At 47.7% G+C, this 26892-nt stretch overlaps 1 protein-coding gene across 1 annotated transcript; it reads left to right on the forward strand.

Moving 5' to 3' along the window:
* The first annotated feature begins 799 nt into the window (after positions 1 to 799).
* On the forward strand, positions 800 to 26651 carry LOC144110434 (uncharacterized). The gene is made up of 11 exons (XM_077643333.1): positions 800 to 928; positions 2578 to 2670; positions 5404 to 5439; positions 6321 to 6365; positions 7086 to 7299; positions 12447 to 12603; positions 13750 to 13871; positions 16340 to 16469; positions 18891 to 19055; positions 24997 to 25134; positions 26355 to 26651. The coding sequence occupies exons 1-11, from the start codon at positions 841 to 843 to the stop codon at positions 26502 to 26504; spliced, it is 1338 nt and encodes a 445-aa protein (XP_077499459.1). The 5' UTR covers positions 800 to 840; the 3' UTR covers positions 26505 to 26651.
* Positions 26652 to 26892: the final 241 nt, after the last annotated feature.

Raw genomic sequence — 26892 nt, forward strand, 5'->3', positions numbered from 1 at the left:
TCTAACACATGCAATAACAAGAGGGTGAATATTAAGAAGTGTTAATTTGGTTAATAACCGGTTATGAGGAACCCTGTCGAAAGCTTTGGAAAAAATCGAGAATTATGGAGTCGACTTGAATTCCAGCATCAACAGATGAATAAAGTTCGTGGATGAAACCAGCAAGTTGCGTTTCGCACGAGTACAATTTACGGAAGCCATGTTGGTATTTAAAGATGATGTTGTGTTGTTCTAGAAATTTAAAAACCTGCGAATGAATCACGTGTTCAATGAGTTTACAAATCGTGCTAGTTAATGAAATTGGTCGATAATTGAGTGCTAAAGAAAGGTCACCGGACTTGAAAATAGGCACAACCTTAGCCAGGCGCCAGTCACGTGCAACCAAACCAGATGAAAGGGATTGCGAAAAAATAGCGGACAAGATGCGATGGATACCTTCAGATGAGTTCTTGAATGACGTTTTAAGTTTCCTTAGTAAAGATAAGATACCAGATATAAGGGCAACGGAACTGGTTCCAACCGGAACATTGGCGGAAAGATGACAAGAAACACTAGACACTTATTTCAGGCATCATAGCAGGCAACCAAAATGCTATCTCATTTTCTTTTTTTGCGAGTGTGGTTAAGGCGCTCAAGTTTGTTTTTTCTGCTGTTCAGTCACTCTATAAAGCTCTCCTGATCCCAAAAGTGAAGACGGTGTTTGTCGAGAACTTAGCACTCCAAGCGATTAACTTCGACCGATGTTAATGTGGCCAAAAGATAGCGGCCGCCCTTCCCGATATTGTTTCCCGCAGAGACGCTCCCAGAGCCGGTGCCGCGGAAGGCAAGAGCCGGTCGAATATGGCCCTTCTGACGGCCGCGTGCATCGTGGGGCTGATTCTGCTAATTGGACTGACGTACTTCGTTATGTCCTCGGATACTTCCGGCCGTGAGTGCAACACAGAACTGAAGGCACCTGATTTTTGCCGGGTGTTTATTAATGCGAAAGCATTAGACGGTTAGGTCGCGTCAGCAAAAGTTGTCCGCACGATTGCGTCGTCCCACAAAGATATAATCTGAATAAGTTTGATTGTATTAGATAGTGCGTGACGAGATGTTGCTGTGCGAAAAAATTTGGTTGATGAATTGCAATTAATTAATTAAACACGAAAGTTAGACTTGGGCGTCGCAATAGCCACAGACGTCGACATAGCATCTGGAGGTCAAAACTAAAATAAATAAATTTAAAAAAGAAATAAAACAACGGAGTTAGCAAAACAAAACATTAACGAAAAGTTAAGGCAAAATATCTAAATAATCTGCGACTAGCTGATGACGTTGCCTTGCTGAGTCACTCAGGAGATGAACTGCAAAGCATGATCAATGACTTAGACAGGCGGAGCAGAACGGTTGGTCTAAAAATTAACATGCAGAAAACCAAAGTAATGTTCAACGTATGTATATATATTGCGAACGTAGGTTGCGTTGGCTCCGCAGAATAAAGATTTAAGAGAAGTGGGCACTTCTACAAAGACACTTTTATTTATCAACGTTTCGACCGCGGTGCGGTCTTCTTCACCGCGGTCGAAACGTTGATAAATAAAAGTGTCTTTGTAGAAGTGCCCACTTCTCTTAAATATATATATATATATATATATATATATATATATATATATATATATATATATATATATATATATATATATATATATATATATATATATATATATATATATATATATATATATATATATATATATATATACTATTGGTTGTTCAACAGTCTAGCAAGAGAACAGCAGTTCACAATTGGTAGCGAGGTGCTGGAAGTGGTAAAGAATGCAGGAGTGACCGCTGATCCAGATCATGACAGGGAAATAACTAGAAGAATAAGAATTGGGTGCAGTGCTTACGCCAGGTTCTCTCAGATCATGAAAGGCAGTTTATCAATGTCCCTTAAAATAAAAGTATATAACAGCTATATCTCACCGGTACTCACCTATGGGGCAGAAACGCGGAGGCTAACGAAAAGGCTTCAACTGAAGTTAAGGACAACGCAGCGGGACATAGAAAGAAAAATCATAGTTGTAACATTAAGAGACCGGAAGCGGCCGGAGTGGGAGAGGGAACAAACGCGGGTTAATGACATCCTAGTCGAAATCAAGAGGAAGAAATGGGCTTGGGCAGGGTATGTACTGCAAAGGCAAGGTAACCGCTGGTCCTTAAGGGTAACTGAGTGGATTCCAAGAGAAGGCAAGCGTAGCAGGGGGTGGCAGAAAGGTGTACGGAAGAGATTAAGAAGTTTGCAGGGATAGGGTGGCCGCAGCTGGCAAAGGACAGGGTTAATTGGAGAGATATGGGAGAGGCCTTTGCCCTGCGGTGGGCGTAGTCAGGTTGATGTGATGAGGATGATGATGTATGAAGCTTGCTTGAGCTTGAAAACCGAGCCTCAGACCAAAAGTGAAGTGAAGGCCGTAGTTATAGCGCACCTAATTGGCATTTGACCTAACCACGCTAAATCATCCACTTTTTCCAATGGTCCTACTTCTGTTAAGTGAAAGTGAGTCACCCACTGTGTTTCGCTTGGTTGAATTGCAGACAAGGACGATGAGGACATCAGCGGTGGTGGCGGCTCCTCCGGCACCGGCGGTTCAGGATACATTCCTAGGACGAAAAAGTCTACTTCGTCAGGTAAGAGAAGAAGGGACCGCAGCGTTTATGGCTTTTGCGGCGGCTGCGTTTTTATGGAGGAAAAACGCTAAGGCGCCCGTGTGCTGTGCGATGTCAGTGCACGTTAAAGATCCCCAGGTGGTCGAAATTATTCCGGAGCCCTCCACTACGGCACCTATTCCTCCTTTCTTCTTTCACTCCCTCCTTTATCCCTTCATCCCTTCCCTTACGGCGCGGTTCAGGTGTCCAAAATATATGAGACAGATACTGCGCCATTTCCTTTCCCCAAAAACCAATTATTATTATTATTGTCATCTCAGAATAGCGGCAACTTTGAAACGACTTATGCTCGGCGAACACGTGTTTTTGAACGTTTTAATAACCCGGCTTTGGAAGACTGCTTTATGACGCGTGCAAAGTGGAATTTTGGGCTAATTGCTGACACACTGACACGGAATAAAGGAGCAGGAAGTCGATACAAAAACCGAGCGTCGTCTTGACCATTCTTCTTCATGTCCTGTCTTTCTGTGCTACGAATGCGTCTGAGTCTGTTAAAAATGCACAACAATTCTGGTCGTCGAACCGTACAATGGTAATAGAAGCCCTGCACTGTAAACACGAATACGGCTATAGCCTCGTTCACATGAACCCAACAGCGGCGGGTCGAGTCAGAGGATCGGGTTGAGCAAGGTCAGCCCACCTTGACTGCGCGTTCACAGGAACCCGATTTTAGCGAGTCGAAACCGGTTCAACTACAGCGACACCAAGCGTCGAGTAGGCGGCAGGAGACGGCAGCGGCAGCCTCCGAGATAGCGGAACAGCACCGCTGTCTCGGAGGCATGACGGCGCAAGCGAAGAACAGGTTCGCATTCATTATCTCCCCTCCTACTAACCCGACTCTTCGACTCGATCCCGTTTACGTGCTATCTGCCGTTGGGGTCGAGCGCGTCAACCCACACCCTGCAGCGGAGTTGACTGGACTCGCTCCCTCGACTCCCGGACACGACTCTGCGGTGTTTACATGAACCCAGTAACCGGTTTTAATAATAGTAATTGGTTTTGGGGGAAGGAAATGGTGCAGTATCTGTCTCATATATTGTTGGACACCTGAACCTCGCCGTAAGGGAAGCAATAAAGGAGGGAGTCAAAGAAGAAAGGAAGAGAGTGATGCTGTAGTGGAGGGCTCCGGAATAATTTTGACCACCTGGGGATCTTTAACGCGCACTGACATCGCACAGCACACGGGCGCCTCAGCGTTTTGCCTCCATAAAAACGCAGCCGCCGCGGTCGGGTTCGAGTAAGTAACCGGTTTTCAACTCAACTTCTCAACTGCTGAGAGTGTTGAGTAAGCATTCTGCAGTCCCCGCCTGCATGCGCATGTTGCACACATAATGGGCGGCATCAAGTCGAGGTACGCAGTGAGCCGTTCACTGGAGTGTCGTAAAAGAAAGAGTGAAAGAGGTCAAGAAAATACAAAGCAAGGCTTAACGCTCAAGGTGCACGCAGCGAGCTTCGGGGTCGTTGCTCTGTCGCCGCTCAATGTTTTGTGAGGCGAGGCGTGTTTCAGTTTTAGTTTATTTAACTTACACGCGTACCACCTAAAATCGCAAACAATGTTCGGACCCACGATCAAGAGCTTTTGTAGGGTCCGGGAACTTAGCGTACGTGGTTGCAGCTTCAGAGGCAGATAATGTACATGGAATAAGTGGGAGTGTTGCTACCAACACGGGTCTACGAGTAATATTGCATAAGGAAACATTTAAAGATTTACTCTCAGTAGAATTTAAACACTGGAAGCAAATTTACGCCCTTATATCCAGGACAGGCGACAATGAGCGTGTGCAGCCCCGTAACATTTTCACGGCCGCTGAAGGAAGAGCAGGCTGTAATATGGGAGTGGAAATTATTTCGGTGGCAATGAAAACGACCGTTGATCTTAATTAAGGACGCTGCTGAAGATGCCAGGTGATATTTTTACTGCATGTCAGGAAAAGGCGTGCGGAAAAAAGAAACTGAGCGTGAGAAAAAAAAAAGGAAAAAAGAGAAGTGGGACAGCAGCCGCCGTAGCTCAGTCAGTAGAGCACCGTGAGTGACGTGCGGAGGTTCTGGGCACGGATCCCACAAGCGGCAGGCATGTGGTTGTCTTTTCTTGTTTAACGTCTCCCAAATTTTTCAAATTTTATTTAATCTTTTTTTTTGTTTTGTTGTGGCTTTTGTCGTACTTTATCTATTGGTGCCTATATTCTGCTTTGATGCATATGTTATCTGTTGTCTATTAACACACTGTTCTCTCATTCTTTTTATGCAATGAGTATATTTGTATACTCTGCATTTTATGTTTTTGCCCCCCCCCCCCCCCATGTAGGTAATACCCTCCTTCGAAGACCTTCAGGAGCATTTTGAATAAATACATAAAGAAATTATGGTCTCTAAACGAAACTACCGTAAGAAACCAGAGCTTCTGAAGAAGCCGCCGCATGCACTGGGTTTTTATGCATGCGCGTGGATACGAATTCGTTGTGTTTGTACGCAAGTACGAACTCAATGCCGAGACAAGCACTGCATCCTGTGCATCTCAGTTGTCTCCCTCCCCCCCCTGTCCTACTTTCCGCGCAGCGCTAAGCGTTTCAAAGTAGGTGCAATTTGTCACAGTCGTTGTTAACGTCATTGTTGCGCGTGTTTCGTAAATACTGAATTTGTTATGTGGTTCGTTGGTTTCTTAACGGGCTTATCCGTTTTCTGTTTCTCACAAAGGATCGACAGTTAATACATCAACTGAGGCCGAAACGTGTAAGTGGTTTGACTATCTCGTTATGTGCACTCCGCGAAGCGTTAATTTCCTTATAAAAATGGTCTACAGACGGTCTATCGACTTCTTATAGACTCCTTATAGACTCTATTTTTTTCCCTATATTTATTTTGGTCTAATCATAGCCTATAGACTGTCTATAGGCAAAAGTCCACTAAAAGTGTATGGCCCTAAATCCATAGATTGTCTATAGACTGCCTAAAAGATTTGTATTGCATATAGACTGTTCTCTACGGTTTGTCTATAGAGAGTCTGTAGACTTTATGTACAGCAGTTTATGGATAGCCTATAGACTGTGTAAAGAAATTTTTGTAAGGGTTGGTGAAGCCTTGCTGTGGAAAGATCGTAAGCATTTAGACAGTACCAGCGGATTTTTCCCTTGATTAGCCTGCTTAAACTGCGCTGAGCCTTAAAAAAAAGACTCGCAAGGTCAAACCACGAACGGCAACCCGGTGACGAAGTGATTCATGAAGCTTCGGAGATGTTGCTAGCTCCACTTGGCCAACTCGTGCGGTATTTGTGAACTAATCGCACACATTCACAGAATTCGTGTCCTGAGCATATATGCTATATTTACTGAATTGATAAGTGCCGATCCTGCATTTATGATTTATGCTTAAACGGCAAAGAGGGACCCTGACATGTACACCTCGTTAAATGCTAAGTGCACAGTTTCAACCGGGTTGAAACGTGAGCCTACGGTTATTTCGCTGGGCACAAAGTGACATGCGGCTACAGTAAACAAGCTTGGCAGTCCCGCCAACCGTGAAGGCTGCAGCCTGCGTCACGCTGTAATTCGCTGGTTATTTATCTTCATCGTTGTCATCTGATAGTTGTGTCCTCTCTGGCGATGCGTCAGCAGCTATGGCTACTCGAAGAAGTACCACTACGACTGGGCCAGTTAAAAGTAAGTGCCTTTCTAATGCTCGTACGCACTCAACTGAACAGCGCTTCGACCAACTTTGTGTAGATCCTGTAGTGCCGAGCGACCGCACGACTGTGCAGCATTGCAGGCCGCCTGTATAAACAAGCTGAAAGGCATAAAGAGCCGCACGCCCTATACATCGGGGGCATGAAAGTCTCTTCCTGCCTGTCCACACGGCGAACTGCTGCAGCAGCCTTTCAATGTGCACTGGTTCTATCAGCTTTCTCGCTGACGTTCTTTAGGGAAATAATAGCGCACTAAATTCGTTCCGTGATGTGCGGTCCATATACTATACCTCATTAGTTTCCAATGGACAATGAAACTCTACTTGACGTCCCACGGATGTCCTAGACGTCCACAGTACGTCCGAGGCAGTTTCACTGCCCATTGGGTTGTGGGTGGTACAGAGCGAGCTAGACAACGGACAAAAGCCTATTCCTTCCTCCCCTCCCATTCCACCTGATTACCCCAAGCCAAAAAAATCATGGATTATCTAGAAATGAAACCTCTTTATCAACCGACAAGGAAGGCTGGCCGACACATTGCGACTGCTTTTTTCTGATTAAATTAGCCTCCATTATTACCCTTATTGCCCAACGTTAACGATTACCCATTACCCATTATTAACAGCGGTCCATTACTGTAGTCCTTTATTTCTCTTATTTTTTCTCCTGCTTTTCCGCCGCCGACACCCTTTTGCAGGGGTACGAATGACCTGCACCTTCGGTGCATCCGGCGTAGACATAGCCATGGTTCCTCCGGACGGCCTGTGTGACTACATCTTCTACACGGACGTACATTACAACGTTAAACGACGAAAAATAATGCCCACCCATGGCAAGAAGGCCTTCGAAGCGCTCAAAGAGGCCGCCAAAACCTACAATATGACTACAATGGGCACCTCCATGGCTTTAGGGTAAGCGGACTCAATTCTGGACTTACGGCTCTGATTAGGGCGCTCGTCTACTGAGCCGGAGTACCCGGGTTCGAAGCCAACCGCGACGGCCGCGTTTGGATGGAGGCGAAACGCTAAAGCGCCCGTGTGCTGTGCGATGTCAGTGCACGTTAAAGATCCCCAGGTGGTCGAAATTATTTCGGAGCCCTCGACTACGGCACCTCTTTCTTTCCTCTTTCACTCCCTCCTTTATCCCTCCCCTTGCGGCGCGGTTCGGGTGTACATCGAGATATATGAGACAGTTACAGGGCCATTTCCTTTCCTCAAAACCAATTTTCCAATTTTTTTCTTGATATGCTCGCGGCCTACAGGGCGCTGGGCATCCTACCAGACTCGCTCAAGACGCTGTTGTGGCCGCAGGGCAGTGCGCGCACCCGTGAGCGAACAATGGTGAGCTTGTGTGCTTTTCTCGAACAGATCAGGCCCGTCTGTTCTGCGCCAGGTAGTGTTAGGCAGGGACTGAACGCTCCACTTGTGCTACCTCGGACGCTTAAAACAGCTGGCCGCCCCACACCAGCTGTTGTGTACAAGTGCTGTGCGCGTGTGTCGCGGTGGTTTCTGTTTGTTGGCGCACGCGCGCAGCCATCCGCATTCCAGGCGGCGCCTAGCGGCGACGACACGGGCACCTCCCCCTTGGAGACGACGCGGCGACCCAACGCAGCCGGCCGCCTCCTCATCGGCGACACACCTCTCTCCCGCCCGGCGGCCGCGGCGGCTGAACGCGCGCGGCCTGAACATTTGACTTGTAAATAGTGTATATATGCCCTCACCCCTATCTCTTTCCTGCTATCCCCTCACCTCTTTTGTTTCACTTCTTCAAACTGCCTGCTATCCTATATTTCCGCTACCCCAGCTCAGGTGCCGCCGATTAGTGATGGCAGATGCCGGGGTGAGCAAACATCTTTTACCTTCCCTTTTTGTTATTTTAAATAAATAATCACTATATATATATATATATATATATATATATATATATATATATATATATATATATATATATATATATATATATATATATATATATATATTTCTCTTTCAAGCTTAGCCATTGCACTTTATTTAATCTCTCGAACCCCACAGCTTTAAAGATATGATATGAGAGGTTCAACGTCTCAAAAGTGCATGTAAGCTGTGAGAGGTGCCATACAATGGAGGGCTTCGGATTAATTTCGACCACTAGAAATGTTTTACCTTCGCCGACATCGCACGGCGCATGGGCGTTTCTATTTGTTCTGCCTACTCCAAAATACGGCCACCGAGGCCCATGGATTGGATCCCGTATCCTTGGCCTCAGCCGTAGCCACTAAGCCACCGCGGCGAATACATCACCGAGGAGATTACGAAGGGGGGAAGGTACGAAAAGTTCACACAAGAGTAGCTCTTTCCAATCTAAAAAATTGTCACAACATTGCTGAGATGGATAGACTCAAATAACGCCGATAAAGAATCCATCATTAGACGCAAGAGTCGCAACGTCATAGTTGGCGCCGATGCCTAACGGTTTAGTAAAGGCGGACGTGCTAAGGAAGTCATTTTTTTTCAGAAAGCTGGCATACTTCTAAAACTTATGGTCAGCACGGTTAGATTTAGGAAATCGTTGCCTTTCATACTTCTCGCGTCTGCGAACGGTTTTGTAGACACTCGAAGCCATTTTGGGGTGCGCGGTCATTAGTGGCCGTCGGACCCAGATATATATATATATGCATGCTCAAGAACACATTAACGGGGCGATTCACGTGCACTTCTTACAATTCCACCGAGCGTAGAGACCGTCCCTTTCGCATCTCTCCAGGCAGCGCAGAGCTACACCGTTGGGCTGTGTTGCTGGTTCCAGTAGTAGCAGTAGTAAGTAAGTAGTAGTAGGAAGTAGTAGTAGTCAGTGCACATATCTCGTTTTTGGCAGAAACTTAGCTTGCTCCGAGTTTGAGTCGTGGCGTATGTATGGGTCCACTTTCTTCTTTCTTTGTGTTTACCCTAGCAGCGCAGGTAATCGGGCCAATATTGGAAATCTATTGGCAATGCCTGGCCCTACGCAGGACCAGTGTGAAGCCATTCATTTGCAATATTGGCCCGATTACCTGTGCTCTGCTTGAGTAAATGGATCTAGGCTTGAGCTCGGACTCCGCGCGGGTTCAGCGAAACATGATAATAGGCCATGGAACAAATTCATGCGGTAACGGTTCACCGTGGCGAAGGACGATACGTTGTATTGCACGGCCAATTGTATACATCTCTCTACCTCAAGACCTCTAGAGGGCTCCTTTCTGCGAAGGATATCCCGCGACACCTCATACCCCGCGGTGTTATACCCCTGTCACACGGGACGTTGAATGTCATTCGCAGCGAATGACATTCACAACGAATGTCATTGCCTGCTGGCGTTCCCGTTCTACGGGTACACAAAACGGCATTTGCAAATGATGGCGATGTCCATCGGCTAACTGCTATGACAGCAGAACGTTACAAATCATGTTTTTCATACACATATTTTATGTTTATTGCTAGTATCACACTGTTACACATTAATAGACTCTTTAAAATTTTTTGCAACGCCTTGCGGCAGCAATAGTCAACAAGCAATCCACTGAAATATCCAAAGCAAGACAGGCTCAAAGCCGCTCACGATCCCTCCCGTACATGCCGCCCGCACTTCCTCCCGCTGTCGGCACTATGGAGGGCTGCGAAATTGGTGCCGAATTCTTGACAGTCGCTGATGAGCAACAGTGCAAGCGAACATTGCTTGTTCACACGCCTTCTGCTGGGCTGGCGAAGCTGCAGAGTTGTTTTCTATTGCGAGCACTGAAGGCAAATGGAGTGACGACCACGCTACTCCGGCAAGATGGAGGACGGTTTGTAAACAAACGCGGCCGTCTCTACAGTAACTGGCGGCGACTGGGAACAAGAGTGTAGTTGCGCAAATCGCTTCAAATACCTTATTTTACATCAAAAAATGATTCAAAAGTTCATTTCAGCAATTAAAATAAAGTTTTCTTTGAATACGTTTTGTTCTCACTAATCAGTTTTGTAATTTTTCGCCAAGCCGCTGTCGTCGAGATTACACAGATCGCGCGTGCATGAGTTCGGGAAACTCATTCAATGGGCGAATGTCGTTAGCTGTGAATGTCATTGACTGTGCCCGTGTAGCAGAGAAAAAAACGCCATTCAAACGTAATGTCATTCGCTGCTAATGACATTCAACGTCCCGTGTGACAGGGGTATTATACGAATACGAATACGGTTTATTTTCATGTTTGTACAAAACATGGGGAGATGGAAGAAAAAGCTGCTGAACAGCAACTTGACAGGCTCCCACCCCCCTTGTTTACATAGGCAATAGCAGCTCATATAATATGCATATACAGATCAGCATACACACACACAAAAAACACGTTTTGATGGATATTTTATACATCACTAAAATTGGTGAAAGACAATTTCCGTGAAATGTATAGGTACGAAACGTAGTGTAAGTATGCATGATTGAAAATACTTCAAAGATTTGAAAGAACAGCAGTTATAAAGCGAAACAGAAGAATTAACATGTACACAGAGCATACAGATCAAACCTGAGAAAAAAAATTCCATAAAAGGTAGTGCATAGGTAGTACAACTGTAGCATTTGAGAAAGAGAAAAGTAATTACCCTTTCTTCAACCCTATTTCTAAACAACTAAAGGAATAAATCTCTGAATTCTGTTTTCGAAATGCTCATCACATCAACTTCTTTGCGAAAAAAATAATTTAATACACTTGGTACTGTGTGTCGTAACATTTGTTCACCATAATTAGTGCGGTTACGATGAACTTCCCAGTGCTCAGGATGTCTAGTTGCACAGGAGATCCCGTTCCAGTAGCAGCAAATACGTGAGAAGTTTCGTTTGCAGCAAACCCTACGTTCTCACGAACCCGCGTTACGAACCATGGGCCCATTTCTTTGGCGCTGTTTAAGTGTTTACGTCGACGCTTGGACAACGGGCTCAGTGATCCTCATCTTGCGCGTATTTTAGAATTCCTTTATTGTCGTTTGGTTTTCGGAGACAGTGAAGTACAGACGGTGTCGTTATGGCTAGTTCCAGTACTACAGCCCCCGTCAAGGACTCGATCGCTGCTTTATATCTTATATGTTTGCGGAGGCAGACGGTACGAAGAGAGATAACGTATTCCAGTGTCAGTGCCAGAGGCTTCTTGGCCTTATGCATGTTCAGTGTAGGCGCAGCGGCTTCTAGAACCATGTCCCTTATGACTTCTCTGCTGCGTGTGGTCTGTCTGGCAGGAAAGAAGCCTCGATTTCTATGCAGAGCTATGCTTCTCGTTCAACCATTTTGATACCACGCGAACTGACTGCAGTAATATCAGCTAAATACATGGGGCTTGTACCGAGCAGTCACTTGCAGCCGCTTTTAGTACAATATGTCGAAGAACAATTTTTACCAGCTGAGTATACACGACGGACAAAGAGAACCTACACAGGACAAGGCTGGACTAACAACTGACATCTTTATTGTCCACATTCCGTAGAGTAACCGTCACGCATGAGGCAAGCCAAAACAAGAAAGGCACGTGAAATTTTTTAGGCCTATCTGATAGATAAACATGGTGATGCTTGCGTCAGTTCCCCCTCGATTATGCTGACAACGAAAGAGATTGACTTCTTGAGTGATTACACGTCTGTATTGGCTTGGTACATGCGTGACGGCTGCTCTACGGAATGCGCACAATAAAGATGTCAGTGGTTAGGCCAGCCTTGTCCTGTGTACGTTCTCCTCTTGTCTCTCGTCTTTTTTCGGCTGGTGAAAATTATTCTCAGACATGTCATATACCAACTGGCCCACCATTCAGCCTTGCTTTGGTACAACATAAACAAAGGAACACCTAAAGTATATATATGCAAGCCTTTTGCCTCATAAAAGCGCTACTTATGACTGCATTCTCCGGACACTGCATACACTCTAAACAGAACGGTGTAAAAAGGGGAGTAAGCTGCCATTTAGCGCCCTTTAGCGGTGTGATTCGATGAGCGCCATCTTCCGTGCGAAGTTCCCCTACTTCGACAGGACTGACGACAACTGGACGGCCTCGGTGTTCTGACTTTTTCTTGGCTCTGCGCAGCACCATCGGGTATATTGTGAGGAATGAGACCTTGAAGCTTCTGCGTGCGATGCTCAACATTTTCGACGAGAAATTTGTCCACTTCGGCATGCTGAACATCGACAGGACTGACGAAGACTTCGCCCACATCAAGGGCACTGACTTGGATTACCTATGGGTAAGTTGATGGGGACAAACCTCGCATGTAGCGAGCGACTGGCCAGAACCCGGACGATGCAGATTCCACTCTCCTCCCGTTGTTGTTAGTGGTTATTCATTAATAAAATAACAATGGAAGGAAAAGATCTTGCTAGCCGCGGCATCTGCCATCGGAACCTGAAGCACCTGATCTGCGGCTAGCGCAAATAAAAGGACAAAGAGAGGGAAAGAAAAGGAGGAGCTATAGTAAGAAAGAATAGGGGTAGTATATACACTATGTAGAAATAAATAACACGACTGGAACAAAACACTGATAAATATGACGGACCCCGCGGTATTTGTCTCACTCTAGGGAAATGATCTTTAACGTAAACTGACTACGCACAGCACACGGGGGGGGGGGGGGGGTGCTGTTTGAGTCGGAGTACCCGGGTTCGAACCCGACCGCGGCTGCAGCCTTTCGATTAAGGCGATATGTCTTTAGTCATAAAGGAGATAGCACTTCAAAAGAATGCAAGTGCTTGCGGGAAAGCAGCAATCTGGGGCAGAAGGCGAAATACCGGAATGCGACGAATCAGTGTCAATGCTCCGATAATGCAAAACACCACCACTACGGCTGACCGATGTTTTGCCTCAGAACAAATTATCCATGAGCCGTCATACTGGGACAGCCAGGAACAGAAGGTAATGGGAGGTAGCCGGTGTCGGGCGAGCCTCGAGTTCAGGGCCTGTATTACGGATTGCTCTGAATCTGAGAAAGTCACAAAGCACTCTCGAAGCCTCGCTTCTGTTGGCCAGTCCTGACCACGATCATCATCATCAGCCTGACTACGCCAACTGCAGGGCAAAGGCCTGTCCCATGTATCTCCAATTAACCCTGTTCTTTGCCAGCTGCGCCCACCCTATGCCTGGAAACTTCTTAATCTCAACCGCCCACCTAACATATTTGAGTTTTGAGGCTCTTTCGTGGCTGTCTTCAGACCTAGAACGTTCCGTACTACGGGCCCGGGTCCTGCGTCTGCTTTCTTCATGGGGCTCGTACTTTTCCGTACCCTCCTGAATCGAAGAAACTTAAGTGGCACGCGGCATTAATGCTACTGATGGCCAGGGCAGGAATTTCGCAGTTTTCCTTACGCCCAGCGTTTCTCCCTGCCAACTTTTGCAGGTGGTCAGGCGCTTTCTGCTAAGGCAGCCGCTTACACCGGAGTACCACTGCGCCATAGGAATGGGAGTGACCAAGAAGTATAACGCACAGGCGCTGGCGGATGTGGCTTTAAAAGCAGTCAAGTAAGCACGCTCTTCATGAGGCGGAGCGAAGCATTCATCCGCCTTACAAACTGCTATTTGTCTGAGTTCGGCAGAAAACCACGCTGCTTGAAACACCAAAATGAACGTTTTGCTCTTTTTGAGACTTTTTTTTTCTTGTGATACTATTCTTGTGATACTACAAGCCTCATCGGGTAAGAAAAAAAGTGTGGTCGGTCACAAAATTCGCTGATTGGATGGAGATAAGTGACGTCTCCAAAAACGACTTTACAAATATACGTCCGTTTCGACTCCTCGAGACATCATCATCATCAGCCTGGCTACTCCCACTGCAGGGCAAAGTCCTCTCCCATATCTCTCCAATTATCTTTATCACTTTGCCAGCTGCGGCCACCCTATCCCCGCAAACTGATTTATCTCATCCGCCCACCTAACTTTCTGCCGCCTTCTGCTACGCTTGCCTTCTCTTGGAATCCCTTCCGATACCCTTAAGGACCATCGGTTATCTTGCCTCCGCATTACATGCCCTGTCAAGTCCATTCCTTCTTGATTTCGACCAGGAGACGCCTCCCGTGGGAGACACCTAAGGGGAAATCTCAAAGCACCTGATAGATAGATGTCTTGTCTGCAGACAGGCGTAGGTGTAGGAATCCGCAAACATCACCATGTGCGAATAACACAAAACTCAATTTAAAGGCGTCAGCAGCCTCTAATTCTATCGCATTGCCAACACTTAAAGTAATTACTTAATACAATTAATTTTATCAAGGGTAGCTGCGATTTTTTTTTGCGACAAACCAGCCGAAGCGTGGCTCTATTGAGTAATACGATTTATTTACAGCGACCATTGTATGATGCCCCGCCGCGGTGGCTCAGTGGTTAGGGCGCTCGACTACTGATCCGGAGTTCCCGGGTTCGAACCCGACCGCGGTGGCTGCGTTAAAGATACCCAGGTGGTCGAAATTATTCCGGAGCCCTCCACTACGGCACCTCTTCTTCCTTTCTTCTTTCACTCCCTCCTTTATCCCTTCCCTTACGGCGCGGTTCAGGTGTCCAACGATGTATGAGACAGATACTGCGCCATTTCCTTTCCCCCAAAAACCAATTATTATTATTATTATTATTATTATTATTATTATTATTATTATTATTGTATGATGTACTTTCTCCGCAGTTGTCAGCGTCACCATTGACAGCATCGTCATCTCCATCAGCCCGCTGAGCTCCACTCTATCTATAGTGAACTAGAATACTGCATACTAGTTCACTGTAACTCCAGCTAAATGTCTCTCCTATGGACCTCCAAGTGACCCTCCGCAGCGCTAGCTACGACCATCCTATTCGGTCCCCTGTAATAGATCACGCAGATATACCCGCGGCTTTCCAGCGTTCGTGGGAAGTGACCGGACGTCACCATTGGCTGGCGTTGGCTGCGATATACAGCAAATGGTGAGGTGCATCGCAACGCACTGTCAATAGCAGACGATCGGACCTGGTCACTGGCTGCCATTGGCCGCGATATACAGCCAATGGTGAGGCCCAGTCGCCAACCACCCAATGGCCGGGTCGCTTCTCACGAACGCTTGATAGCCGCCGGTATATCTGAATGACCAATGGCAGACGAACAAATGGACGCGAAATGGACAATGGAAAAGAGGTGCCGTAGTGGAGGGTTGGTTGGTAACAACTGTATTCAAAAGTCCTACAGAGCTTTCGCCGACGGGGCCTTAGTTCTCCCACGTGGGGACTTCGAGGTGTTGCCTCGCCGTCGCCTCGCGGGCCTGCTGGACGGCCCAGGGTTGGTCACCGAGACTGGGGCTGCGCAAGGCAGCGGCCCACCGCGGCGGGAGGGTTCCGGAGTTAGCACCGTCAGGGTTTTTGCTACAGTCCCAGAGCATGTGGGGTAAAGTTGCTATAGCAGTGTGGCAGACCTTGCATATATTCGTCGGGTATGTTCCGGGGTAGAGTCTGTGGTATTGTGCCACTACGGCTGGCAGCGCGGCAGCCGTAGTGGAGGGCTCCGGAATAATTTCGACCACCTGGGGATCTTTGACGTGCACTGACTTCGCACAGCACACGAGCGCCTTAGCGTTTTCCACGTTAAAGATCCCCAGGTGGTCGAAATTATTCCGGAGCCCTCCACTACGGCACCTCTTTCTTCCTTCCTTCCTTTCACTTCCTCCTTCCCTTACGGCACGGTTCAGGTGTTTAAATATATATGAGACAGGTACTGCGCCATTTCCTTTCCATAAAAACCAATTATTATAATTATTAAGATTTCAGCAGATTCACTCTCTCTAAACTGGTTGAGCCCTCAGCAGCCTGCTTTCGCGAAAGGATTATCGTTCAATCTTGCCGTCCACTCTTAAATTAAGGTTACCGCGATCAGAACCTCTTATTTTTTACCTTAATACAACATGCGCGTGCCGTGTTGTGCAAATAGTTCCATGTAAGCGCCTGAAGGCCACTGTTGTTTTTTCTTTAAACAGGACGTTCCCTCGCATAAGCATGGTCATCTTGAAGATACACATCGGGAAAGCATTCTACCTCAACGACACGTATCCCGCCCCGCCAAACCCCGACTACGATGATTTTACCGGGTTGCACTTCATGAACTTGGTGAGCGTGTGGTCATGCAGACGCATGTCGAGCAATTTCGGACAAAAATTTTGAGAATTGAAAAATTGTAAGATACGTTTGCGGTAGTATTGAAGGTAGAGGTCCATTCTTCTGATATGTAGCAAAATCTTTATTTTAAAATGTTTCTATCGATCGCATCGAACAGTTAACACTTCCATAAAAAACCAATGAGGAACGCTTTTGACGATAGCAAAAACGTTAATAGAAAAAAATTCAAGACTGCCGTCGGGCGATCTGCAGATATGTTGGTTGTTATAGTGAAATCTTATACGAAAAAAATTGTGTTCATAAGTGGTTTCCCGTTCAAAAATGCTTTCGCCCAGAACTACTGGTTGTCAGCGGGTTGAAGTGAAGGCACAAGGCGGCCGGTGCCTAAGCCGCTTTGCCTAAGCCTGAGCGCACTCAGCACAGGTCAGCTTGCTAATCGCGGTTGCTGGGAGAAATAACCTTGCCGAGAAGTTGCTCACTCTTTCCTCGAGTTATCTCCGGCTCGTCCTTCCAGTGGGCTTGACTGAACTTCAAGAATGGGATGTGGAAAACCGCGGCTGCATTGCATCGCCATTCACTTCAAAACGGCGGCAACCAGTCGTTCTCGGTGTCGACGTCATGAGTGCGAGTAGAGAGTGGCAGGCCAATTTTTAATGCGAAAGCTTTAGATGGCTATGTCGCGTCAGCAAAAGCTTCTCCGCACGAGTGCGTCGTGCTATGAAGATATTGCGCAAAAGTTTGTGTTAGTGTATGATGAGATCTCTGTGTGGGAAAAATTCGGTCAATGTGGTGTAATTAATTAATTAAACGCGGAAATTACACTTGGACGTCACAACAGCCATGAACGTCGACATAGCACCTGGACGTCGGAATTAAAATATCTAAATGAACAAAAATAAAAATAAAAAAGAAATAAAAATGAAAAATAGAACGCGTACAGGCGTCGTGAAAAAAACTCGCGTTCTAGAAATTTCAGTGACGTCACATCCGCTGACGTCACTGCATGTCTATACGTACAAGCAACGCAATGCTTCCGCATTTCTCCAATGCGGGTCGCCGCAATGATCTCAAAGTTTTTAATTCGATTTTTCCAGCCATAATTAAATGCGTCTTTTGCCGCCGGACAACCATTAACGCGCCCAGAGAGAGGCAAATAATGAATTTTTACCGAGAACAATACATCGACAACTGGTGGGGTTTTGGAGACCTACACCGCCATTGTTGCTGGTAGACACAGACGGGCAACCGAAACTGCCTCAGCGCCTTCATTAGGTAAAAGGGACGAATGTTCACATGACAGTGAAATTTACCGCCTCCTCCCCTGCCTGCGGGCCATGCTGTCGAACGGGACTTAACAAAGGAGCGGCAGATATCCTCCAAATATGTCCCCATAGCTATGATCGACTTGTCATGACATTTCGGGCAGCCACCTTGCAACTACTAGCTTGACATCGCGGGTGGCTATCCGGTGCAAGGTGATTGACTGCGACGTCACGATGAGGTTAGAGTTTTGACATTGGTTGGAGGCCCTCCTTTGAGGGAGCGTTTACCGCATCGCTGTTGATTTTATCCGACTATAGTTTCTTTTTTCCATGAACTCCGAGCCAGTTTACGCAATCGTATAACGTTGTTGTGTGAGTATTCTGTGTGTTGTATTTTGCACTTACATGCACAGTCCCTGTCAAAAATATACGGCCCAAGAGGTTTGCTTCCAAGCTCTACGGGGGGGGGGGGGGGGGGGGGGGGGGGGGGGGGGGGGGGCTCTTAAGCACATCTAACAGTGCTACCTTGGGAGGGTTGAGGACTTGAGTTTCTCCCGCCTTCGTAAGATTAAGGTCCCTGGGCATGCAAGAGGAGCCGCGTTGCAGGGCTCAGAAGCGGACCCCTTGGGCTGTATATTTTTGACATAAACTGTACATGCATTCTATACAACCTGTAAATAACCTCTTGCCCACAGTTGAATGTGTTGTACTCGCAGTTGAAGTTCTCATATTTTCGAAGCTTTGAGGTTCAGCGACAGTCGAGATGACCGCCTTCGTCACAACCGAGGCATGCCACAAGGGACACAGAAAGTGAACGGAGGCGCGCCAGCTGGTAGGCGTGCATTACGGGGCATTCACGTGAAATGATGTGTACCGTTTTGGTTGCACAACGCGCAGCTTCAGCGCAGCAGGCCAAAGCAGGGGGGTGGCTAGCCCCAAGCAGCATAGGTATAATTGGCCCAATATTGGGAATATATCGGCAAATACTGGTCGTACAAAAAACCAGTGTGAAACCAACATTTCCCAATACTGCGCCAACTACGAGTGCTGCTTGGGGCTTCAAGAGAACTCTTCACTGGACGGAGTTCTAACAAGAGTCCCTGCGGGAGAGCAAAATCAGCCTATGCTCCATCCTCTCACACTCCTCCAGAACAACACCGCGTCCATCCTGCCTAGCTTGGCGTCCATCACCGAAGGAGGGCGCCTGCTGATGCTCTCGCTGGCCATGTATGCGCGCGCATCTCGCATGAGGGACGACTTCGACCTGAAAACCATCACCCTCGCGAACAAGACCACCCTGATTGACTACGCTGCGGTAAGTGCTGCAAATCACTCACCCCCTTGCAATGGGCGCCGTTTGTATCGATTACGAAACCCAAGCATCACAAGTAATTCGCCCAATATTATAAATAGATGGTTTCACCCTGGTCCTTTGTAGGACCGGCTTTTGCCACTACATTCCCAATATTGGGCTGATTAGCAGTGCTGCTGGGGTTAAGGTTCAGTGGCGAATGCGAAAGGCAAGAGTTCTGTTTTGAATGACCCGGGGAATGACCCTGTGGCATTCGATAAGAGCATATGTGGCGCAAGAATGCAAGCTTGCATAGTGATGGTGCAAGAGGCGTATTTACTTAACGTAACGTTACGACATGAACAGAAGGCACCCATGCAGCACAGGTCATTGGCCCAATATTGGACATGATTGGCCTTACTATGGCCATTTTCAGGACCGGCCTCTGCCAATATATTTCCAATATCGGGCAGATTACCAATGTTGCTTAGGAATGTCGCGGTCATCAGTGGCACTCCAGTCAAATTGATGCATTAAATTATTATTAAAACTGCATAGTACAAACCCTCGATATAGACAAATACGCTTTTCATTGCTTCCAGTTTTCGAATGAGCAGCTGTGTGAAAACCAGGCCATGCTATTTCCGTCAATGACTACTACTCATCGTCATCACCAGTAGTCTGACTACGCCCACTGCAGGGCAAAGGCCTCTTTCATGTCTCTCCAATTGACCCTGTCCTGTGCCAGCTGCGACCACCGTATGCCCGCAAACGTCTCAATCTCATCCCCCCACCCAACTTTCTGCCTTCCCCTGCTACGCTTGCATGTATTTTCTCCCCCTATCCTCTCTTCCTGTCCCCTCACCTCTTTCATTTTCATTTCTCCATTCTGCCTGCTATCCTTTATTTCCGCTGGCCCACCTCAGGTGCTTCAGTGTCGATGGCAGATGCCGGGGCTAGCAAAAATCTTTTTCTTCCTTTTTACTATTACTTTTAATAAAACCACTACCACCACCTTCTCTTGGAATCCACTCCATTACCCTCAAGGACCAGCGGTTATCTTGCCTTCGCATTACACGCCCTGCCCAAGCCCATTTCTTCCTCTTGATTTCTACTGCTTACTACTAAAAAACGTGAGTTAGAGCTTGTTTGCGTGCGTTGTTCATGGTCGCGTTTTCTCACGTGCACGGCTCTTAGAGAAATCACGGCTGCAAGCACACTAAAATGTCTTTACTTTTTTATGCGAAAACATTACTAGTCTTATTGCGAGAAAGCCGACAGCGTGTGTGTACTCGCAGATTACACAGAAAATCTCAGCGGGGGCAAGAATAATAGGGTGACGTCAAGCGGCCGTATGACGCACACAGCAAGCCGAAAACTGCCACCTCAGTGAATCCTGCACATGTCGTTCGTCAATATACCTGGCGTTTCAGCGAACACTTTCGAAAATTCTTGCAAATATTGGGTTCAATATAGCAAACAAAATAGGTGTAGGATCACACTCTCGGCCCTGGCGGACAAAATATGTTGCAAAACCCCGTTAATTATCCAGATAATTAACAAACACCAACTAATTAACTTTTTAATTATCGTAGCTGGGGTGGTTATAATAATAATAATAATTGGTTTTTTGGGGAAAGGAAATGGCGCAGTATCTGTCTCATATATCTTTGGACACCTGAACCGCGCCGTAAGGGAAGGGATAAGGAGGGAGTGAAAGAAGAAAGAATAGGTGCCGTAGTGGAGGGCTCCGGCATAATTTCGACCACCTGGGGATCTTTAGCGTGCACTGACATCGCACAGCACACGGGCGCCTTAGCGTTTTTCCCCCATAAAAACGCAGCCGCCGCGGTCGGGTTCGAACCCGGGAACTCCGGATCAGTAGTCGAGCGCCCTAACCACTGAGCCACCGTGGCGTGGTGGGGGGTTAGCCTCAGTTGGGAGTTTGATGTCGTGAACAAGATGATGTTATATCAGTTATTGAAACGAAGAAAAAAAAGTGCGGAGCCTTGCGGCGCGAAGAAATCCGACGTTTTTTCGCACACGCGACCGAAACTGAGCGCAGGAACGCCGAAAGTACGGCGTAAGCGAAGCGTCCGCCGGTGACGTGTCGCAATTAATGCAGCGCCCAATTCGAAACGCATGTGCTGTCTTTCCTCGCTACAGAACCTCGGCGCTCAGCTTAGAACGCGGCCGGCGCTGTCGACTGCTTCGTCGCTCGGAGTACGAAAAATTACAGTCATCGTCTGCTGCGCGGCCGTCGCTTCTGGGAACACTGATAAGCACACCTGCCGCTCTGCTTGTCTGGTTAACTCTGGAAAGAGTTTTTTTATCTTTTTATTTTCGTCACCAGCTTCGTGAAAGGGATAATAGTACTCTTCTCTTACAGTGTGCAAATTGTGCTGTTTAACGTTAAATAGTGCCGGTATATCGACATGCATTGTATTATTACAGTCAAGCGTCATTTCTTTTATATGCCGTATCGGTTTGACTGCTACGATAAATGAGAATGACTTCGTAGATGAAAAGATTCGAACTGAAAACAGTGCAATTTTAGCACTGAGTTGCTCCGTACCGGCTGGCTCAGTACGATTGCCGTGTGCTGGATCAGACACGTCCCGTGCTGTAAGAAGGGCTAGTACTTAATTAGTAAACCTGGTCCACAGATGTTTAGCACTTTCTAGTTGTGCAACAAACAGAAATGAATGAAATTTGTACCTTTTATGGATTTAGTTGGTTGCAGCCCCACTTGAACACTCCAGGGAAGAACTAGTAATATGCGATGAAAAGAAGCCGTTGTCACATCACGTGTTCAGAATGCTTGCCGTCCATTGCGGTGCACTGTAGTATGCGGCCTTTGATGGAATTCAAGCAGAAATGAGTATCTCTTGGAGAATCTTTTCGATTGATATCTTGATACGCTCAATCAGGTCTTCGAGGTTCGCTGGCTCCGCATTGAAAAACTTCGTTCTTAACGTATCCCCAGAGGAAGGTATCCAGTGGTGACAAATCGGGCTATCTGGGAGGCCACGCTGTTGTCCACCCCCCCCCCCCTCACCCCCGCCCAATCTAGTAGTTGAGAAAGGTGCTCTCCGGGAATTGCACCACGAAACGAAAAAAATGTGGCGGGCCTCCGTCATGCTGAAACCACATTTTTTCAACCCGGTCAGTGGTAGCTCTGAGATAAATTCAGAGACGGCACATTTTAGGACGCAGTCTGTGTACTTTTTCCCAGTGAGGTTTCCGTCGATGAAGAAAGGACCAAACATACGGCCGCCATAAATGCCACACCAAACATATGCTTACCATCTTACTTGGTGCTTGTACTGGCGTAGCCAATGTGGGTTCTTGTCGCACCAATAATGCGCATTGTACATAGAAGTTGACGTTAGATCAAGTCCCTGCAAAATTGGGCTTCATCTGTACAAAGCACTTTGTGAGGAATTCCGGGTCTTCACCACTTTTAATCGGGCACCAGTTGCAAAAATCGAGCCGTTTCTGAAAGTCAATCGGTGTCAGCTCCTGGTGCATACACACATGATAGGGGTGGCAGCTTTATCTTGCAAGTGACCTCCAAACTGATTTCCAAAGCGATTTCCCTGGTACATGCTTCTGGCCTGACAGAAACGTACGCGATGGCATCTATGTCAAAATCGTCGGTTGAGCCCCCTGGTCTCTTCCTCTTCTGAACATGAGCTGATCCAGTAGACTTAAATCGATTAAATATCGATACGAACGTGGGACGAGTCGCCACTCGACGACCAGGATGTTGGGCAGCATAGTCTGGATGCCAGCGCCGCTTCCATTTGCGCGCTCACACAAGCGATCACAATCTCCAACTTCTCGGCAGTGGAGCATTGGAGTTGCGCTGGCGCGGCCATTCCCACAATTCACACACTGCGGCGTGACTTTTTAATCCTAGGCGGCACTTCCACACTTCAAGTGATTTGAAACGAAGCACTGGCACTGTATTGGCCTTGTCACACGCGCACCTCTAAGACAAGTACTGTCGTGAGCAAAAGTGGTATACTCCGCTCGGCGCGTGGCGAAGCGAGCGAAAACTGCATCGCAATGCCATCTACAGGCGACGTCTGTGGTCGAGACAGGCGATCAGGAACCCTTCCTAATCTGCAGGCATGTCGCCTGACTCGCTTGGTTGCAACGCCCTGCAGCACGCCGAAATGCCGAGCATCGCCGCTGTAGGAGCGATCCAGGGCGCAAAAATTTTGTGCAGTCATGGAGCGGCGCGCCAGCACATATCTACCGAAATCGCAGCGAAAACAAAACGAAAACTAAGCGGAAGATCCCTGGATCGCTCCTACAGCGGCGATGCTCGGCATTTCGGCGTGCTGAAGGGCGTTGCAACCAAGCGAGTCAGGCGACATGCCTGCAGATTAGGAAGGGTTCCTGATCGCTTGTCTCGACCACAGACGTCGCCTGTAGATGGCATTGCGATGCAGTTTTCGCTCGCTCCGCCGCGCGCCGAGCGGAGTATACCACTTTTGCTCACGACAGTACATACCTGAAATGCAAACGGCTGCGCTCTATCGGGAAACTGAAGCTAACACAGGCCAACACAACCGCAAGAACAACTGGGCTATAGCACACAGCCACTGCCGCGCAAGCTCTCCTTGCCACGCTGACAAAGCTTTTCTTGTTCGGAAGTGGTTTCTGATGCCCAGCGATAATAAGAAAACAGAAGATTAACCCTTCGGGCAGCCATACCAGAAGTGGCGCGCGCCGCGCACACGCGCACACGCGCACGCACGCACACGCACACACGCACACAAACGTCTGCAGATGCGCCCATCAGTGTTCCCACAAGCGACGGCCGCGTAGCAGACGATGACTGCAATTTTTCGTACTCCGAGCGACGAAGCAGTCGACAACGGCGACCGCGGACTAAGCTGAGCGCCGAGGTTCTCTAGCGGGGAAAGTTAGCACACCCGTTTCGAACTGGGCGCTGCATTCATTACGACACCAGTGGTCGCTTCGCTTACGCCATACTTCCGGCGAGTAGCGCGCGCCCAGTTTCGGTCGCGTGCAGGAAAAAGCGTCGGATTTCTTCCCGCTGCGGGGCTCTAGAAATTGAGTATTTCTTCGTTTCAGAAACTCATATGACATCGTCTTGTTCACGGCATCAAACTACCAATTGGGACTAAGCACCCAGCTACGATAATTAAAAAGTTGGTTAGTGGGATTTTGTTAATTACCTCGATAATTAGAGGGGTTTTTCTCTGTCCGCCGGGACAAAGAGTGCGAACGTACACCTATTTTTTGCTATATTGAACCCAATATTTTCAGGAATTTTTGAAAATGTTCGCTGAGACAACCGGTATATATATATGTGTTTGTGTGTGTGTGTGTGGTCATGGTAAGAATAATTTCCGGAGCCCTCCACTACGGCGTCCCTCATAGCATGAGTCGCTTTTGGACGTTAAACCCCTAGAAATCACAGAATCACACAATGTGTATGCATGTGCGTATACACACACTTCACTGGCCGACCTGAATGCGGCGCCAGTTTTCCCGACATTCGTACCAAAATCTTGAGGCAAACGGTTGTCGTACAGTGTTCCGGGTAGTGTCATACGATGGCTCGTTGCATATAGCCTACATGTGCTAGTCGAGTTGGCGGCTAGCTTGCGACAGTGGTTCGAACGGACGACATATGCCCCTTCAATTGTATGCGTCTCCAGAGTTTGGTATCAAAACTATGATGCAACCGTTCGTCGTACAACGTTCTGGGCGGTGTCATACGCGCGTGGACACCACCGGGAATGCTGTAGGACGCTGTGGCTTTACTTAACTCCTAGAAAAGAACTTCAACGCATGTACAAACATTACGCTTAAACAATGCCCTCGGGGGCAGTAATGCTTTCGCATTCCCACACGTAACCAGTCTTAAGTGTCTCTGCGAAATTTTTTTCTGTCTCCTTAATGCCTCTTCCTTCCTTTCGTCCAGGCGTGCGGCTGCAGTGGTCCGGGCAAGTGTGTTTCCAAAGATTATCCCCGTGACCTGAAATTTAAGTCTACTACTCTGAAAATGTGGGTCAATCGGACACTGGTGATGTTCGACACCCCTGCACAAATGGCACAAAAGGTAGGTTGCAAAGGCCAGAAAACCGTTCCTTCAAAGCCCGCTCGGCTACTGATCCGGAGTTCCCGGGTTCGAACCCGACCGCGGCGGCCGCGTTTCGATGGAGGCGAAACGCAAAAGGCGGCCGTGTGCTGTGCGATGTCAGTGCACGTTAAAGATCCCCGGGTGGTCGAAATTATTCCGGAGCCCTCCACTACGGCACCTCTTTCTTTTCTTTTCACTCCCTCCTTTATCTCTTCCATAACGGGGAGGTGTCCGGAGATATGCGAGACAGATACTGCGCCATTTTCTTTTCCCAAAAACCAATTTATTTATATCAATGTCCACCGCCAATTTCTCTAGCTGAACGCGGGCAGGTTGAGGCTGCCTTGTACTGTGCAGCCTTTGCCAAAAGTAACAAGGCTAGACGGCTTGCTTCTCGTTCATATATTGAAGCTATTGTGCCAGCCCTCAAGCTGTAAATCTATGTATAGTAAGGAGAACCCTTGTCCTCATGTTCCAAGAACTTTTTGATCTTAAGGACTCTACTATTCGAATGAGAAGCAAACAATGAAAGCCGCGTTACTCTTGACAAAGGCTGTACATCTGGTTCCCGTTAATTAACGAAACTGATTGGCGGCGTGTCTTGACGAGGGACAAGTCGCAGGGTATACGCGAGACAAGACTTAATGATTCAGCCTGAAGAACGCGAACGTGGTTTTAACGACTCACTCTTCTTTTTACAACCCAAAGTGGCGGTGAGGCAGCGCAACCAAAAAAAGCAGATGTCACATATTAAAGAGCGACTCTGCCTCTATTTCTCACCCGCCGCGGTGGCTCAGTGGTTAGGGCGCTCGGCTACTGATCCGGAGTACCCGGTTCGAACCCGACCGCGGCGGCCGCGTTTCGATGGACGCGAAACGCAAAGGTGCCCGTGTGCTGTGCGATGTAAGCGCACGTTAAAGATCCCCAGGTGGTCGAAATTATTCCGGAGCCCTCCACTAAGGCACCTCTTCTTCCTTTCTTCTTTCACTCCCTACTTTATCCCTTCCCTTACGGCACGGTTCAGGTGTCCAACGATATATGAGACAGGTACTGCGCCATTTCCTTTCCCCCAAAACCAATTATAATTAATAATCTGGCGCAGTCTTCAAGAAGCTTGTGGTTAGCTCAGCATTGGATCCCTCGTGTGCGCCGCGAATTCGTGGGCCTTCGTCACCATTCTCCGCATCGTTCGAGCGCAGGCCCGCCGAAGGCTGGACCTGCTGGTCCCCAAGCATTCTTTCGGCGTGGCGCTGTACCACGTCGAGATGGACGACCCGACCGGAGTGTGCGGCAAGGAATTCGAGCGACTCCACGCGGTCAAGGACGCAGTGTCCGAGTACACACCGTAGGCCAAAGCTGTCGCCGGCGCCGGAGATCCCCGTGGCGTGCTTCGACTCGTGCAATAAAACTGCATGGTGTCCGGACGAAAATAAAGCAAGACGTAACGCAGGGCAAATTGTCCCGAGTTACGATTCTGTCAGAGCTCACCTACCTTGAAAAAATTATTTTTTTATTTGTTGAATATTTTGGCTTACAGTGCAAAAGCCGGGGGGGGGGGGGGGGGTGCAGGCAAAAGGCCTTACAAAACACCTGACTGAGGCCTGCCCTCCTTAAAAAACAAATTCTGAGGGCACTTAAGTCTGCTTACGTGGAGAAATGCGAAAGCATGGAACTTTCTATCATGAACTAATCACGCGCACAACCTGTACACATTTTTTATTGTGTAAATAGTTTGTG

The sequence above is a fragment of the Amblyomma americanum genome, chromosome 11, assembly GCF_052857255.1.
Source record: "Amblyomma americanum isolate KBUSLIRL-KWMA chromosome 11, ASM5285725v1, whole genome shotgun sequence".
NCBI lineage: Eukaryota > Metazoa > Arthropoda > Arachnida > Ixodida > Ixodidae > Amblyomma > Amblyomma americanum.